A 15,286-nucleotide genomic window follows, 5' to 3' on the forward strand; every position below is an offset into this window, starting at 1 on the left:
CCCCATCATCCTTTTCTGATGGGTCCTTAACCTTGCCTAGGACTTCCTAAGTGGTCCCTTGTTGAGGTCTTTTCATCTGAACCATCTGGGGTGAACTGTGTTTTCAGCCGGATCTTTGAATGATGACCCCTTTTAGCAAATTGGAAATGTGTTTGAAGCAGTGGTTTGGTTCCAAAGGGCTGGGATCACACCAGCCACATGTGGATTCTTTCTAGGAGGCTGCTAGGTGGGAAGATTAATTGGTATCAACACGTCCAGGCCTCAGTTCACTGCTGCCATTTCGTGAGAAGTATAAGACCCAGGGCATTTCAAGAGAGCCCAGCTATGATTGCAGCGGTTTAGATTCAATGCCGTCCAAAGATCTTAGTGCATCCAGGCCTGTGGGGATAAAAGAGCCTTGCTGGTGACAACCTAAAGCTTTTTTTTCAATGCTAGAATTTCCTTTTAATTTTTTTTTATTGTGGTTTAAATAACAACTTGACAAGAGGGTGAAGAGGTTCCATAATGGGATAGTGAGGCCAGAGTCCAGGCTTCAGTCTGTTGGCAGAACTTCATTCGTTGCACTGAGCTAGAAATGTACATTATTGTGGGAGAAAGAGGGGTGGCGGGCGGTCTTGGTGAGGAGGGGAGGCTAGAATGGGCAATGATGTCCTTAGTCTTTCAAATTTATATATTATTTATACATATTTTACATCCAAGTATGACAGTCATTTGTACCATTTCCCAGGGAGACATGGATGTTTCCAAGGCAAGGCATGGGTACAGGGGAAGGCATAAAAGCAGACAGTCAAAGTGCAGGCTGGGGGCTTTGCTCATAGAAGCTGCAGGAGCTTCAGTGATTGCAAGAGGGCTCCGGGCTCAGCAGACGCCAGGTACTGGCAGCAAAGCCAGTCCTCCAGCTCCACCCCTCTCCTGCGGTCCACAGCCTTCTCTGCGAACTTCATCATCATCAGGGCCCTCTTCATGTCAATCCAGTTATGCAGGGTGCTGCACAGCACCTCCTCAGAGGTGCCTGGTTGCTCCACCAGCTCCCGTCGGGGCCCCCACAGCAAGCACTGCAGCACCCTCTTGGCCTCGCCTATGCGGATGCGCTTGATGGGGTCAGCCTCGAGCAGCAGGTGGGCCAGCTGCTGCAGGCCAGGTGAGTAGAGGGACAGGGTAGGAAGCGGGGGCAGGTCCTCCCTCCGGTAGTCCTGTTCCCGCAGCTGGGTCCGCACCTCAAAGGGGTTGGGCTGGTGGAGGAGTTCATAGATGAGAATGCCGGTCTGGAACTCATCGAACTTGCTGTACTGGGAGGCAGACACGATCTCAGGGGCCAGCCGGGCCTGGCTCTTTTTCTGCTGCTGGTTAGTAGTGCTGCCTGGCTTCTGCTTGGCCTTCAGGAAGTTGCTAATGATGAGCCTGGGCAACTGCTTCTCACCAGGCACTCCCTGACAGGTGGGAGCAGCTGGGGGACTGGGAGTGACGCTGGCGGGGGGTGCAGAGGGGCAAGGGGATGTGGTGGTGGGAGGGGCGGGGACGTTAGGGGAGGGCCCTGGGGAGGCCTGGGGGCTGCAGTGCACCAGCAGCAGGTTCTCCAGGCACAGGTCCCGATGGATGATCCTGTGCTCCTTCAGATGCTCCAGCCCGTTGCAGAGCTGCAGAAGCAGGAAGCACACACGCCGCTCATAAACCTCAGGCTCAGCCCGATGGCTGGCAGCAGAGTCCCGCACAAAGTCAGAGGCCGTCTGATGGGGCACCTCTCGGGTGATGACCACCACACAGTCCTGCTCCTGTGCAGGGGGCTGTGAAGGTGGGGCAGGCAGAGGGTCCTTGGGCGCATCTGGGGAGGTGAGCATGCTGGAGGGCACTGAGGCCACAAAATGGCCACAGTCCTGCTGGATGTTGAAATGCACAGGCACAGAGGGACTGCAGTACGAGGCTGTTTTGGGCTCAGGGGTTTTGCAAATCTGTGGGGAAGAGAAGCAAGGTTAGGAGTGTGAGCCACGGTTTTTGTTCGACAGATGTTAATGCATTTGGATATCTACATGCAAAAAGCTAAACTTAACCAATTACCTCACACCATACCTAATATTAATTCAAAGTGGATTTTGTACACTTAAGGGTAAGAACTAAATATACATGAAAGAGAATCTTTAAGACCGTGGGTTGGACACTGATTTCTTAGATACCACACCAAAAGCATGGCCCACAAAAGAAAATAATTCATAAACTTGACTTCCTAATTCAAACTTTTGTGATTTGAAAGAGAGCGTTAAGAAAATGGTTGCCCAAGCCTGTAATTCCAGTGACTCAGGAGGCTGAGGCAGGAGAATTACAAGTTTGAGGCCAGCCTTAACATCTTAGTGAGACCCTAAGCAACTTAGTGAGACCGTCTCAAATAAAACAGACTATTAAGCACCTGAGGATGTGGAGAATGGGTTCACCCTTGGAGGAAAGTGTGCAATGTCCACTAAAAATGACCCTGCAGGTCACCACCTAGAAAGCATTGTATATTTACCTAGATCTAGAAACTAGGGCAACATAAGAGAATTTAGCCAAGTCCTAAAGCTTTGCCCCTGAGTCCTCCCCGAAAGGAGAATTTCATAATTACTGGTGAGAATGTAAGTGGTGTAACCACTCTAGAACACAGTTTGGCAGCTTCTTAGAAGTTCAACATAAAACAGTCATGTGACCCAGTCAGCAGTGTGACATTATGGGATGGTAGGAGGTCACTGCCCTGTGGGTTAGATGAATTCTCCCAAAGCCAGACAGGGTTTGCACAGGACTCAGCCTCACTCCACAATCCTCTCTCCTGACACGGGAACTGCCCAACAGCTAATGTGTTTGTGTGTGGGGATGCTTCCTTTGTGGGGAATTTCAGGGGCAGGTGCAGAGGCAGGAATTAAACCATTGGGACTTGACCAAGTTCTCTTAGGTTGCCCTAGTTTTTAGATCCAGGTAAATATGCAATGACTCCTAGCTGACCTGACCTGCAGGGCTGGATCAGGTGGAGCTGCTAGATGGAAGCCACGGCTTTTCCTCCAAGGATGAATCACAGCAGCTGAAAGAAAACAGCAAGTTCTCCAGGGAACAGGGAACCCACAGTGCCCAGAGGGCATTCTCTGAACTGAAGGTAGGAATAAACAAGATGGATGATCTCAAGCTCCTATGGGAAGAGTGCCTGGGGGATCCGCACAACTGTGTCTTTCTCGCCTCTTCCATCTCCTCTGCTTATACCAATGGCAGCATCAGCCACTTGAGCAACACTAATCTTCATCTAGCTGCCACTCAACTGGTGTCTTGAGGCAGCCCTAACAGTCCTCTCTCAGGCCTCGACTTCCCTGTAACGACACTGACAGGGACTGAAGATGGTCGGTGGTCTCTCTCAGTCAGAGACTGCAATCTCACCGAGACTTTTTAAAAGCAAGGATCAGTGGGTAATCCAAAGAAGAAAAGCACCTCACATCTACCTAAAAAATACCAACCAGCCAACAATCTCCAAATAACCCTTGCTTTGGGCTGCTGCACAGAAATGATTACAGCAGTGCTTATGAAGCACCACAATGCTGATGTTTTCAGAGGTTCTACTGCAAGCGCTTTGTTACAGAGATTTATTTATACTGCAGCTATACAAACCTTTCAGCATGAAACCACACATGAAAGAGTTGAGCCTCTGAGGAAAGTTTTTTTTTTTTTTTTTCCCAAAGCTAATTGGCAGAGGGAAAGGGTAGCACATTAATTTAGTAATCTCTCTATTATGGAAGCAGATTAGAAATAAAAGGAAGTATATTTACTCCAGGCATTGCTTTCTATTACACTAACAAAAATGATTCTGGAATACATGCTTAAAGGGCATTATTTCTGGCACTTTCTTATGCTAGCCCACCTAGCTGTACTCAGTTTTTAAATGGTAGTCTTCTAGAACACTATTAAGCTAAAGGAAACGGGGGGGGGGGGTCTTCAATGTTAAGAATCTGACAAATACTCGGTGATTGTGCAAGCACTCCGTGCACACATGCACACATGGGAAGAGCACCGCTGTCACTTCTCATCACAGCAGACGCAAGCTGCACCCCTGCACTTGTGAGGCCCTGGGCCAGTGCATCACCCCCAGGCACTTTCCCCACAGTGTTTCATCAAATCTCATTCGCCCAAAGTGGTGGATGCTGTAACAGAAGAGGAACTGAGGTTTTAGGAGGTAAAACTATTTGCTTAAGATTAGACAACTGGACAGTATTCTAGTTGTCAAAAGCATGGGCTTTGGAATGAAAATGTCTTGAGTTTACATGTCAGCTCCATGAACTGACAAGTTGTTTGAGGCAGTTTTGTTCTATTAAGTAGATACAAACATCAAATTAGAAAATACCAAACCAGAGGTTACAATATTTGCATCAACTGATCACTACATAACTGTTTTATGTGTGCTTCTATTTAGAGACATCTTATTTAGTATATGATATTAATCATTAACATTGAAATTGTGGTCTGAAGGAAGCCTCTGCAGCACATGTGTTTTCTCTGTAAGGACCATGACAGCTTTCATGTGTTTGCAAGCACTAATAGCATTTAGTACTAGATGTGGGGGCCATTTAAAATAGCAAACTCACTAACACAGTACAAAAAAAAAAAAAAAAAATTTTTTTTTTTTTTTTTAAAGGGCACTAAAATACACTGCAAAAAGTACAATTGCTTCCAGCAGTAGTGCTGGAATGCAGAATGACTCTATTCCACCTCAGCTGGGAACAAGCACATGGGAGGACTCCTATTTTTCCCTGCCCTGCACATGTCCCCCAATGACTAGAAAGTTCTTACGAGTATTGTTTGTGGGATTACAAATAACTTTTAGTGGGTAGGGGGTTTTACAAATATGGAATCCACAAATAATGAGGATCAGTGGTATTTTATCTCAAAGTTCCTTGGTTTAACTGCAGTGACAGTTCCATGATGGCGGGGCCATTGTGAGGATTAAATGAAATAATACAGGTATATGGCTTTCAGCACCAGGCCTGGCCCACGGTAAGCACCTGATGTGAAAGGTTGCTATGGTGACTGCCCTGCCATTTCGCTGAAGCCACGTGTGGTGCCCTGCAATCTGGAGCTGACTTGCAGGTATTGTGCAACTCTGAGAACGCAGATACCAGAGGCTGGAAGGTGTTTCCAAGGCCCTCTTTCCTCCAGGGTTTGAAAGGCTTAGGCCCAGCCAACCTGGGTCAAGGCCTTCAATTGAGCAACTGACACTCTGCACAGAGATGTAAATGAACTGGGCTGGATGCATTTCAAAATCAGTGAGCAGGGCCTCTGGCAAGGCCCCCAGCTTCTTCACAGCCTGCACTGGAGAGGGCTGTGCAGGGTGCATATTAACCAGTCCTGGCAGCCCTGGGAGGGGCATCCCCTGAAATAATTCTACAGTGCTGGATGGCGCATATGGGTGGTGGAGAGAGGGGAACAGCTTATTCTCCATCCCCATTCTCTCCTCCTCCACCCATTTCAACTTTCACAGGGTCCTGCCTAGGATTTTGGCTCATGAATTTCACATAGACCTTTGGTTTAGCTCAAATTTCCAACTTTTTGGCTGAGCCAAGTCTCATTTTAAACTCTGGAGCCAGGGTCTCACTGATGGCAGAAAATCTGGGCTAAGTCACGTCTATTAAATAAAAAGGCCCAGAGGCCTAATACAGGCCTCTAATTATGAACTGGAGTTGGAGTTCTAGAAGGCTGAGAAATGAAACGGCCTGGAAAACACCCATAAGCTACAGATTTTCTTCCTGCCACATGTTTACAGAGTCTATCTACGAGAACTGGCTTTATCTCCTGACTGCTGCAGGTCCCTCAGCCCAGGCTGGGGGATCCAACATTGGGGGAGAGCAGGTGCAAGTCTGCTATTGTTCACGGAGGCTGTGCAACCAAGGCTGTGTCCGACTTCAGTGTGGGGCTCCCTGCTTAACATGCGCAGAAGAAATGAGCTCCGCAACACACAAGAGGCTGGTTGGGAAGGAGCCCGGCTCCCCCTCCCTCAAGCTCCCAGATGACTATATTGTGTCTAGACTGGAGCACTAATGAAGTGGAACAGCTGCACGTGTGAACTGACGCTCACACCCCCGACCCCCAATTACCAGATGAGGCACATTTGCAAACTGATATTGTCATTCCTGGTAATCTCATTCCAAGGTTACTATACTCTGAATATTTTATGCTATTCTCCAAACTTCCTTTTTCACATGATAGAGATGGTCCCTGAGCTACCAAGTCTCTGGGAAAGTCCAATAAGAAACCCCTGGGACTCTCTTCTTTGGAGACTGAGGCTTATCTCTGGTTTCCTTATGGCTTAGACTTCTAATGCACTGAGGAGCAAGGCTGGTTTTTAACATCCTCTCAGAAAGAGCATTTCTTTGCATTGTGTATTGGAGAACATGGCTAATTCTACATTATCGTACAAGGCCCTAGAATTCAAGTGGCACGGGGCAAAGCATATAAAATAACCCTTCCCCTTGAAAAGCTTGGACTCAGTGGCAGAGCCAGGTATCCTGCGCCGGATGGCCAGGTTTCTCTTAAGGTGGTCCCATCACTTTCTATCCCAAGGGCAAGAGGGATTAAGTTTCTTTCACTAGATTTTTTCCTCTTCAAAATAGAGGACCAACTGTCTCTTGAGACTAAATGAGTTCCCAGGGTTCAGGGCAAGAAGACAAGGTGAGAGTGATGGATGCTGGTGACCACAGGACAGGTTCCAGGTCAAAGATGACATAAGGATCACATTCTCAGATTCACAGTCGAGGGAAAGGATGAACTTCCAAAACACTCTCCAGACCCTCTGCTTTCAAGGAACCCAAATGATTCATCATGCTGAGCTCCCTAGAGGGACTGATCACTTTTTTCTCTACAAATAGTCCTTGACTAACAATGGCTTGACTTATGTTTTGACTTTATGATCATGCAAAAATGATATGCATTTAGTAGGAACGGTACATCAAAATTTGGATTTTGATCAGGGCCAGTAGAACTGAGTTGGAACTCCCAGTCAGCCACGTGATCACAAGGGGAAGCACCCTAGACTCTCAGGTGATGCTGTGCTGCTAGTTGCATTTTGACTTCAGTTTACAATGGATTTTTTTGGTGCCAGGGATTGAACTCAGGGGCACTCGACCACTGAGCCACATCCCTAGTCCCATTTTCTGTATTTTATTTAGAGACAGGGTATCACTGAGTTTCTTAGCATCTCACTTTTGCTGAGGTTGGCTTTGAACTCACCATCCTCCTGCCTTAGCCTCCCGAGCTGCTAGGATTACAGGTGTGCACCACACCCGGCTTACAATGGATTTTTTGGGACGCAACACCATTGTTAAGCCGAGTCTCCATACTAGATGCAGCACAGTCATAATAGGAAGGGAAACTCGGATTTATTTCCTTTTAACTTCCATTGGGGGAGTGACAAGGAAGTATAGCTTATCAGGAAGGTAGCTGCTGGGTTTAGACAACGAACTTTGAGAAACAACAGCACAGAATCTCACTCAGAATACCTGTGCGCTCCTCCTTCCAGTGCCTGCCACCTTGGCCATAAACTTGATTATAGAGCCTTGATTTCTGTACAATAAACTGGATCTTCCTAGTAGCTGCCAGACTAGTTTTTTTCATGGCAGTCAGCCAGTAACTATAGATAGCCCCTTGAACATACCAATCAGGGTTCGCAATCTCAAATTTCTTAAAAGAAAAATCTCAAAATTCCCTGCAATTTCCTTGGCTAATCATTCTATTTTTAAAAACTTTGCTGATCAGCAAGCTACACCACTAAGGCCATTTCAAGTTACTTCACTCTTTGCATTTTTCTAGTCAGAAAAATTAAATGTCTTGGGAGAGAGATGATGGCAGAAAAGAGTTCAGGCCCTCTCCTCACTCCCTACAAAAACCTGCATTTATAGTAGGACCAGGAACCCACCAGGAAAGACTGGAACCCATGGTAAAGACCACAGTGGTGCCAATGGGTGTGGGTGATTCTACTAGCTTCTCAGAGCTGCTGCACCCTGAGAGAGCAATGGGGGTGTGGAACCAAGAGACACGGTTCAGTATCAAAGATTAAAGATCTGGGGGTTAATCACTTAACTTATCTGAACTTGAGTTTTCTTAAGTTATGTGATCATAAACATAAACACTGGATAAACAAACCAGGACTCAAGTCCATTTCAGCAACTAACTAGTTATGGGCAAATTACTTAATCATGTTGAACCTCAGATTGCCCATCTGTAAAATCTACCTACCCTGCAGAATTACTGTTGTAACTATAGGTAACAGTTAATATACCCAGTCAAGAGTATATGTATAGTGAATGCTCAATAAATCTTATATCACTTGTTCAGGATGATGCCTAGATCTAAAGGGCTGAATCTCCATTTCAGTTCCCTCAGGCTCTAACAATTGAAGAACAATATCTTAATTGTCCACTTTCTTCACTAGATTTTTAACTCTAATGAATCTCACATTCACCCTTACCTACTCAGATCTTTGTAAAATACCTGGCATAGAGTATATGCTCAGTAAAAGTATGAATAAATGAATGGACTCTGTTACATTAAAAGATTAACTGTTTCCTTTCCAGTGAGATCATACAGGGTCATTCCAGAAAGCACAGAATGCATTTTATACTACAGATCTCATTGCACCATGTCCTGGGCCAGGCAGAGAGTGAAGTCATTGAGTTTAAAAGGGAGCTTGGGAACACACACTCTTAAAGTGTAAAGAGGTGGGAAGATTCACTCAAGCCAGAACCAGTAGTAGTCCTGGTACAGAACGGAAGGAAGGGGTGGTACCTACTTTCACAGCATAGGTGCTGCCGGGATCCTCGGAGCAGGTGGCACAGTAATAAATAGCATCCCCCGAGTCACAACAGGGCTTGTTACAAGTCAGCTTGAAGAGGGACCAGTTGTTCTCGTTGAAGTGGAGCTCCTTCTTCTGGCCACCCATGAAGAGGTCCTCACACTTGGCCACGAGACGGGCCAGGGACTGCGTGTAGAGCCCCCCCAGCTTGGCGTAGGTGCCTTCCTTGCTGCTGATGCTGCTCAGGAGACTGTGGAGCTGCAGCTGGGTGCTGCCGGAGGAGGCCTGGCTGCACACACTGAGCTGGGAGGACGAGGTGGAGGCAGCTGCTTTGCACTGGAGGCTGGGGCTCCCACAGCTGCCTTTGCTGCCCGCCAGCCCTGGGACTGGGACCCAGTGGCCATTGCCTTTGAAAGCTTTCTCCAGAGGCTCAGAAGAGGAGAAGACATGGTGATGGCGGTTCCCAGGGCTCAGGGAACAGCTAAAGTGAGTCTCATCATGGACACAGACATTGGTTTCCGAGTGGCTTAGGTTCAGCTTAGGGCTTGCGGTTCGTGTCTTGGGGGAGCCTTGGGTCCAGAAGAAGCCATCAGGAGAAGAGGCTGCCCGGCTCACTAACTTTTTCTGGGGCAGTGGAGGGGGTTGAGCGGGGCCACTGTGGGACACATCCTCGGTGGAGCCCGAAGGGAATGGGACAGGAGCAAAAAGCTTCTTCCCGCTGATGGTGGGCGAGTGGGTCGGCTCATAGGATGGACCTGAAAAAGAAGCAGGAACCGTCAGGCTAGAGGCCAATGCTACTCAGTGCCAGGTCCTGCCGGCCTTTGAATTGCTTTGGTGGGAAGAAAACAATCTATTTTATTTCTTTCTATTTCTTGAGAAGGCAATATGTGCACAGTCAACAAAATGCATACATTGACAATAAGTCTTTTTATTCATCCCTTAGCACTAAGTCTCACTTGCCAAAGGATACCACTGTCTGCAGTTTCTCATGCATCCTTCTAACTATCCAAATAAAAGTGTGTGTGTGTGTATGCATGAGTACACACATTTGCACAAAAGAGAGCACACGGTGCCTACTATTCAGAATACTGCTTTCTTTCACATTTCAGAGAGAGATTTCCTATCAGGTGATGTATCTAATTCTTTAAAGTGCCATACCATAATCATCACATGAAAGTATCATAATTTAATTAGTCCCCTCTTGATGAACAGTTAGGTTGTTTCTAATATTTGGCAAACAATGCTACAACAGCAATAACAAACTTGATCACGTATGGTTTGAGTACATTTTGCTTTTAACATCAGGTGTATTGAAGGTACAATTTAGGTGAGTAAAAGTTCTCCCTTTTTATTGTGTAGTTCACTGAGTTTTCATAAACATCTTGCTGTTTTAGGGGACAGAGTTGGTCTACAGACATCTTATTCGTCAGGGGAAGATTTTATAAGGAAACAGATCAAAGGGAAGCAAATCTTTCCAACGTCCCAGGGTGCCCCAAAGTTTCAATCAGGGCCACAGGTTTCTGCAGAGTGTGGGGGACATTCAGACAACCTGTCTAGCCATCACACTGATAGTGAAATGGACTGCTGAACCACATTCTTTATATCAATGTATGAAATGTAGGCTTCACAATGAACAAGAATTTAAATTAAAAATATATGTACACTGGGCACAGTGACTCACACCTGTAATCACAGCAGCTTGGGAGGCTGAAGCAGGAGGATCACAAGTTTAAAGCCAGCCTCAATAACTTAGTGAGAACCTGTCTCAAAATAAAAAATAAAAAGGGCTGGGGGTGTGGTTCACTGGGTTCAATTCCCAGTACCAAAAATACTCATTTCCTTCAAAGAACTGACTATAAGACGTTTCCACTATTTTAATAACAGCTCTGAGGGGGATAAAAGAAATGTTAACATTATTCATGTTATAAAATGCATGCTATTATCCTGAATCTTAAAAATGTGGGAAAAAAAAAAAAAAAAGCATGTGTCTTAGATTCAAAGGAATGAGTACTTATGATGTATACCTCATATTTAGTCTACTGTGACAGGTCACCCAAAGGACAGGATATTTAGTGCCTCTCTGTACCTCTCTAGTCCTAGCAGTGAGACCAGGAAAAACAAACAAAACACAAATAACAACAAAAAACACAAATCACAGGATTGAAGTGGGGTGAAATGCTGGGAAAGCAAGCTCCTGACTTTTCTAGGGCTTCACTGAGCCTTTTTTCTGTTTTCTCTAACCCAAATGGGGATATTGGGCGCCTCACTGAAGCCCCTCAGATCAAGATGGGGTCTCCTTCCCTGGGACACTTCATGGAGGGAGGGGGTCCCCTGGGAGCATGTCAAATGCGCATGTCCTTTGGGCTCACCAGCCCGGGGCAAGGAATGCTGACATTCCTGTCCCAGGTCCCAGATGGGGTATCAGTGTGTGACAGCCTAGTACAGCCCTAAATGCAAAGTTCACAGGAAGACAGAGCTGGTGCATGCAGCCTGTTGAACATAGGAGCTGGGAGCCAGTGGATTCAGACTGAGAACCCCAGCATTCAAGCAAGGCTGTTGGGCAGGCCGCACACCATCACCCTCCCTGGCTCCCCCTCCTCTCCTCCCTCTCCTACTCCCAGTCCCTAGGTAATCACTCTGGCTTCCCAGGGGCTTATCAAGACCATAGCAGGCACCTTCTCACTGCTTTGCTAAGGGTGGACGGGGCTCCTGCCAGCAAGGCTGAATGAGTGATTAATGTCCCTTCCAGGAGGACTCAGGTTAATAACAAATCAAGCAGCACAGGCATACTCTGAACCAGCAGCTTTACATGCCGAGGAATTTCTTCTTAATAGTCAGAAGAGAGTGTGTTCAAGGAACAGCCAGAGGAAGAGTGGAGATGCCACTTGCTGGTCTCAGCGGGTTCTGACACCCTGATGTTCAAGGTCTCCATCCCAGGCTTCCCAGGAAACTCTACTCCAAGGGCTTGGTCAGCAACAGGGACAGATGAAGTCTAATGTGATGATTCACTTCCTCTCCCTCCTCCCTCTATAGAAAAGGCTGAGAAAGGAGGGTGATCACTTACCAGCTCTCCTAGAGGCTAAAGAGACCAGGAAGACACCCAAGCACAAAAATCCTCTCCCACCCTGTGCCATTTCCCAGCTCTGGCAAGAGGACGGGAGGGGGCAAAAGTACATCCATTTCCCAAGCCTTGTGGGCACGATGGGGATGGTGTCAAGTTATTACCATCATGGCAGGATCCGGAAGTGGGGGGCTGGGAATGGAGTGGGATCCCAGCACCTGGTGGGTGCTTTAATCAGAGCCTCCAGTGACAGTGCAGCTTGCCTGGTCAGGATTCTTGGTTCAGAAGAGGGTTTCTAACATATCCGTTTCTTGACTGGTCCCTTCTTTAAGCCTTATGCTTATTTCCCCATCTTTAGAGGTTTGGCCTTGTCTTTAACATCAGCTCTTCCGATGCCTCCAACATGCCCCTTTCTGCGTCCACCCTGATTTGAGGGCAAAGGGTGAAATAAACCCTAAACTAACTGGTGGCCTTACCTGGCTTTGATTCCTCATTAAAAAAAGGACCAGGTTGCATCATTGGGAAGGCCCCTTGCAGCACTAATAGTCTATAATTATAGCCACTCTTCATTTTCAGTCTCTCCCAACATGCATTTTGTCTGAAAAGCTGGCCTAAAATAAAAATACCTGTAGGCAGATGGTTATCATGGCTTCAAGAGTTCCTTCCTTTATCTCTAGTTCCCACAGCTTGCTGCTGGAAAACTTTTTAATCTGTATGAATAGCAGGAATCTTTTTAAATAATCTTTAGTGTTTCTTATTTCCTATATCACCAAAGAGAATCAACGGCTTCTGCTACAGACCTAACAGCAGGGCCCAGAGCAGTAACTGTGTGTACAGGCAGCTGGAGGAGGGCCTATCTATCTCCCTTATCCTACGCAGAGTTCTCTTGCCTTCCCGTGGGAACTGTGCCGGCCAGTGGCTCTGATCAGATCTGAACTCAGGAGCTTCTTGGGTCAATCTAGAAAGGAACTAACTCTAGGTATCACAGGGAGGCATGGCTCCGTGGATTGACAGTTAATTTGCGCAGTTAATTCACACCATTACTTTTTCTTTATTTTTTAGATATTCTATGAGTGTCACCCAACAATAACTCCATGACGCATGTGCTACTCATCAGAGAATGACACCACGTAAAAAAACACTCCTGATCACATACTTGCTCAGCCCAAGTGAAAGCCAGGAGTTCCACAAACTTATTAATGCCACGAGGCTCGTGGGAAGTATGGGCTTCACATGTATAAATAACTGGGCATTACGGACACATATCATAATTTCTGTACTGAAAGGAAGAAATGAAGGAGGGAAAGAAGGAAGGAAACCCTGGTCTGTGACAGATACACCATCCAGCCTGACGTAGGCTTCTGAACTTCTGGAAGCACAACTGGTCAGAAGACTGTAATTCACTGAGAGCCCCCCACCAGGCACCTCAGGATTCTGTAACTTCTCAGGTGTTTATATTTTTAGAGCTACTTTGAAACATGCTAACATGTGGCCTTTCTGGTTGAAACTGATTTCTCCACCACATGATCAGCAGTGGCTGTCTTCTCCGGGATCAGAGGGCATTGTTCCTGACTCTGAATGGGGAACTATTCCTTCAAAAACATGGCCATGGGCAACACAGTTGCTGGATTCTTACTATATGCAGCAGCTGCTACACCTGAATTTAGAAAAGCCAGAAAGAGAGAATGTAAACATGCCCTGATACCAAAATAGTCAGAAATTCACAGGCAAACTACTGGTTCAAAAAAAATCTACCATCGCCCACCCCCTCCAAAAAAAACCACACACACATACACAAACAACAACAACAACAAAAACACATCACAAACTTTGATCAGTAGCCAAAAGGGACACAAAAGTAATTCAACTATACCCGGGTTATGCGTTGTTATCTCCAAATTCTGGCTTTCAATTAAGGGTAAAGGGGATGAGAAACGTTCCTGGTAATTACGATTGTCCTGGTCACCTCATTTGGAAGTTTTTGATAATTTTGCATACTAACTGGGTCAAAGGGTTCCAAACACCAGTTTCTAAGTTTCCCTTTCAATTCCAATTCTGTGTATATGGAAAGTACCCAACTAGAGAGAAGAGCACCCAGCAAACCTTTAGTGCATGTGCTTTGGAGAAGAGACCTCATTTCTAGTGGGAAACCACCCACCGCCTACAGTGCACCGCGTGGAATCTTTACAGGACTGAGAGAAGGTGTACTCATTTTCGTGTACTTATATTTAGAAGGCAAAGAAGACTAATCAAGGTTTCAGTGGTTGGGAAGAACAGTTTAACCCTTATGCAGAAATGCAGGGCACAAGTTCAAATGTGGTACTGTGAGGTTTACCTTATGGTAGAGTCCTTCTTCTTGTTGGGTTTTAATAGGCACTTACATTGTTTCTACAGCCAAATGAGGGCTGGGCTTATAGAGGAAGTGGCCACTCTGTTTTGAGCTTCCAAGCCATATGCAGGAGTGCTGGGTTACCTCTGTGCAGGGTTCTGCTGCGTCATGGCAGCTAGATCAGAGCAAACATGGAATAAAAAAGACACAGTCCCCACATTTCCCCAAACTCTTTGCTTTTGGTTTGACTCTTCTCCAACTTCAACTAAGATAAAACAAATTGAGTTATTGGAATATTGTATGGATGAAAATTTTTTAATGAGGATACCAGATTGTATAGCAGCAAATGGCTATGTGGATTTGTTCACACACCAGTCAGTGTTTCTTGAGCACACATTAAGTGCAAGGCAGATGGAGAAAAACTTGCTTAGGTCCTGTGGCCTGGTTCAGTCCCCTCATATTAGAGGTGAGGAAACTACAGCCCCCAGTGTAGGCACCCTGCCACTGTCACATGTGAAGTGGCAGTCATGCAGGTTTCTGCCAGTTCCCCGGGTTACCCCTCAGGGGACGTGAAGGGTTAGGGCAAGGGGTGCTGAAGCTCCACTTGTAACTTTTTCCTCCAGAGGAAAATTGTGCAACCTCTTGTTTGGGTCTACTACAATCAGAACAGGCTCAGCATTCCTTTTAAAAGAATGCTTTGCTTTTTCAAGAAGATAAACGTGGTCTGAAATTGGAAGCATGTTATTAACATTTTACAACTGGATGGAAATGTGGCATTTGCGAGGAATCTCTCCAGACCACTCAATCATCCTAGGAAACAATAATCAAGAGGAGAATGTGATTTACATGCAAAAGGAGAGAAGCAAGGAAAACAGATCCTGGATGCCTCTTAGGCCCAGCCTATAGTTCAACTGTAGTTCTAAATTGTGACCTTTCAATCTCTTGTTTAATCTCTTGATCAGTTTCTTCCAAGAGAGTTAAAAGTTCATTCAAAGCACTTTTCATATACTGTTGACAGAGGGGCACACTGACTGTTTTAGAGGTTAATTTGGTAATATCAATTTGAAATACATGTTCATTGTGATGCTTCAATTCTATTTAAGAGTTT

General features: G+C 46.0%; 1 protein-coding gene across 1 annotated transcript in view; it reads right to left on the minus strand.

The window, feature by feature from the left end:
- Positions 1-442: 442 nt before the first annotated feature.
- The window catches only part of PRAG1 (PEAK1 related, kinase-activating pseudokinase 1), a 54,942-nt gene continuing 40,098 nt past the window's right edge, over positions 443-15,286 (minus strand). Inside the window, exons 5-6 of the mRNA XM_079139091.1 lie at positions 8,786-9,543; positions 443-1,949 (exon numbers count right to left, since the gene is read on the minus strand). Of these exons, the coding sequence (XP_078995217.1) occupies positions 813-1,949; positions 8,786-9,543 (1,895 nt within the window). The 3' untranslated portion in view covers positions 443-812. The remainder of the gene's footprint in view (positions 1,950-8,785; positions 9,544-15,286) is intronic.

Source organism: Sciurus vulgaris (genome assembly GCF_902686455.1).
Source record: "Sciurus vulgaris genome assembly, chromosome: 5".
Classification (NCBI taxonomy): Eukaryota; Metazoa; Chordata; class Mammalia; order Rodentia; family Sciuridae; genus Sciurus; species Sciurus vulgaris.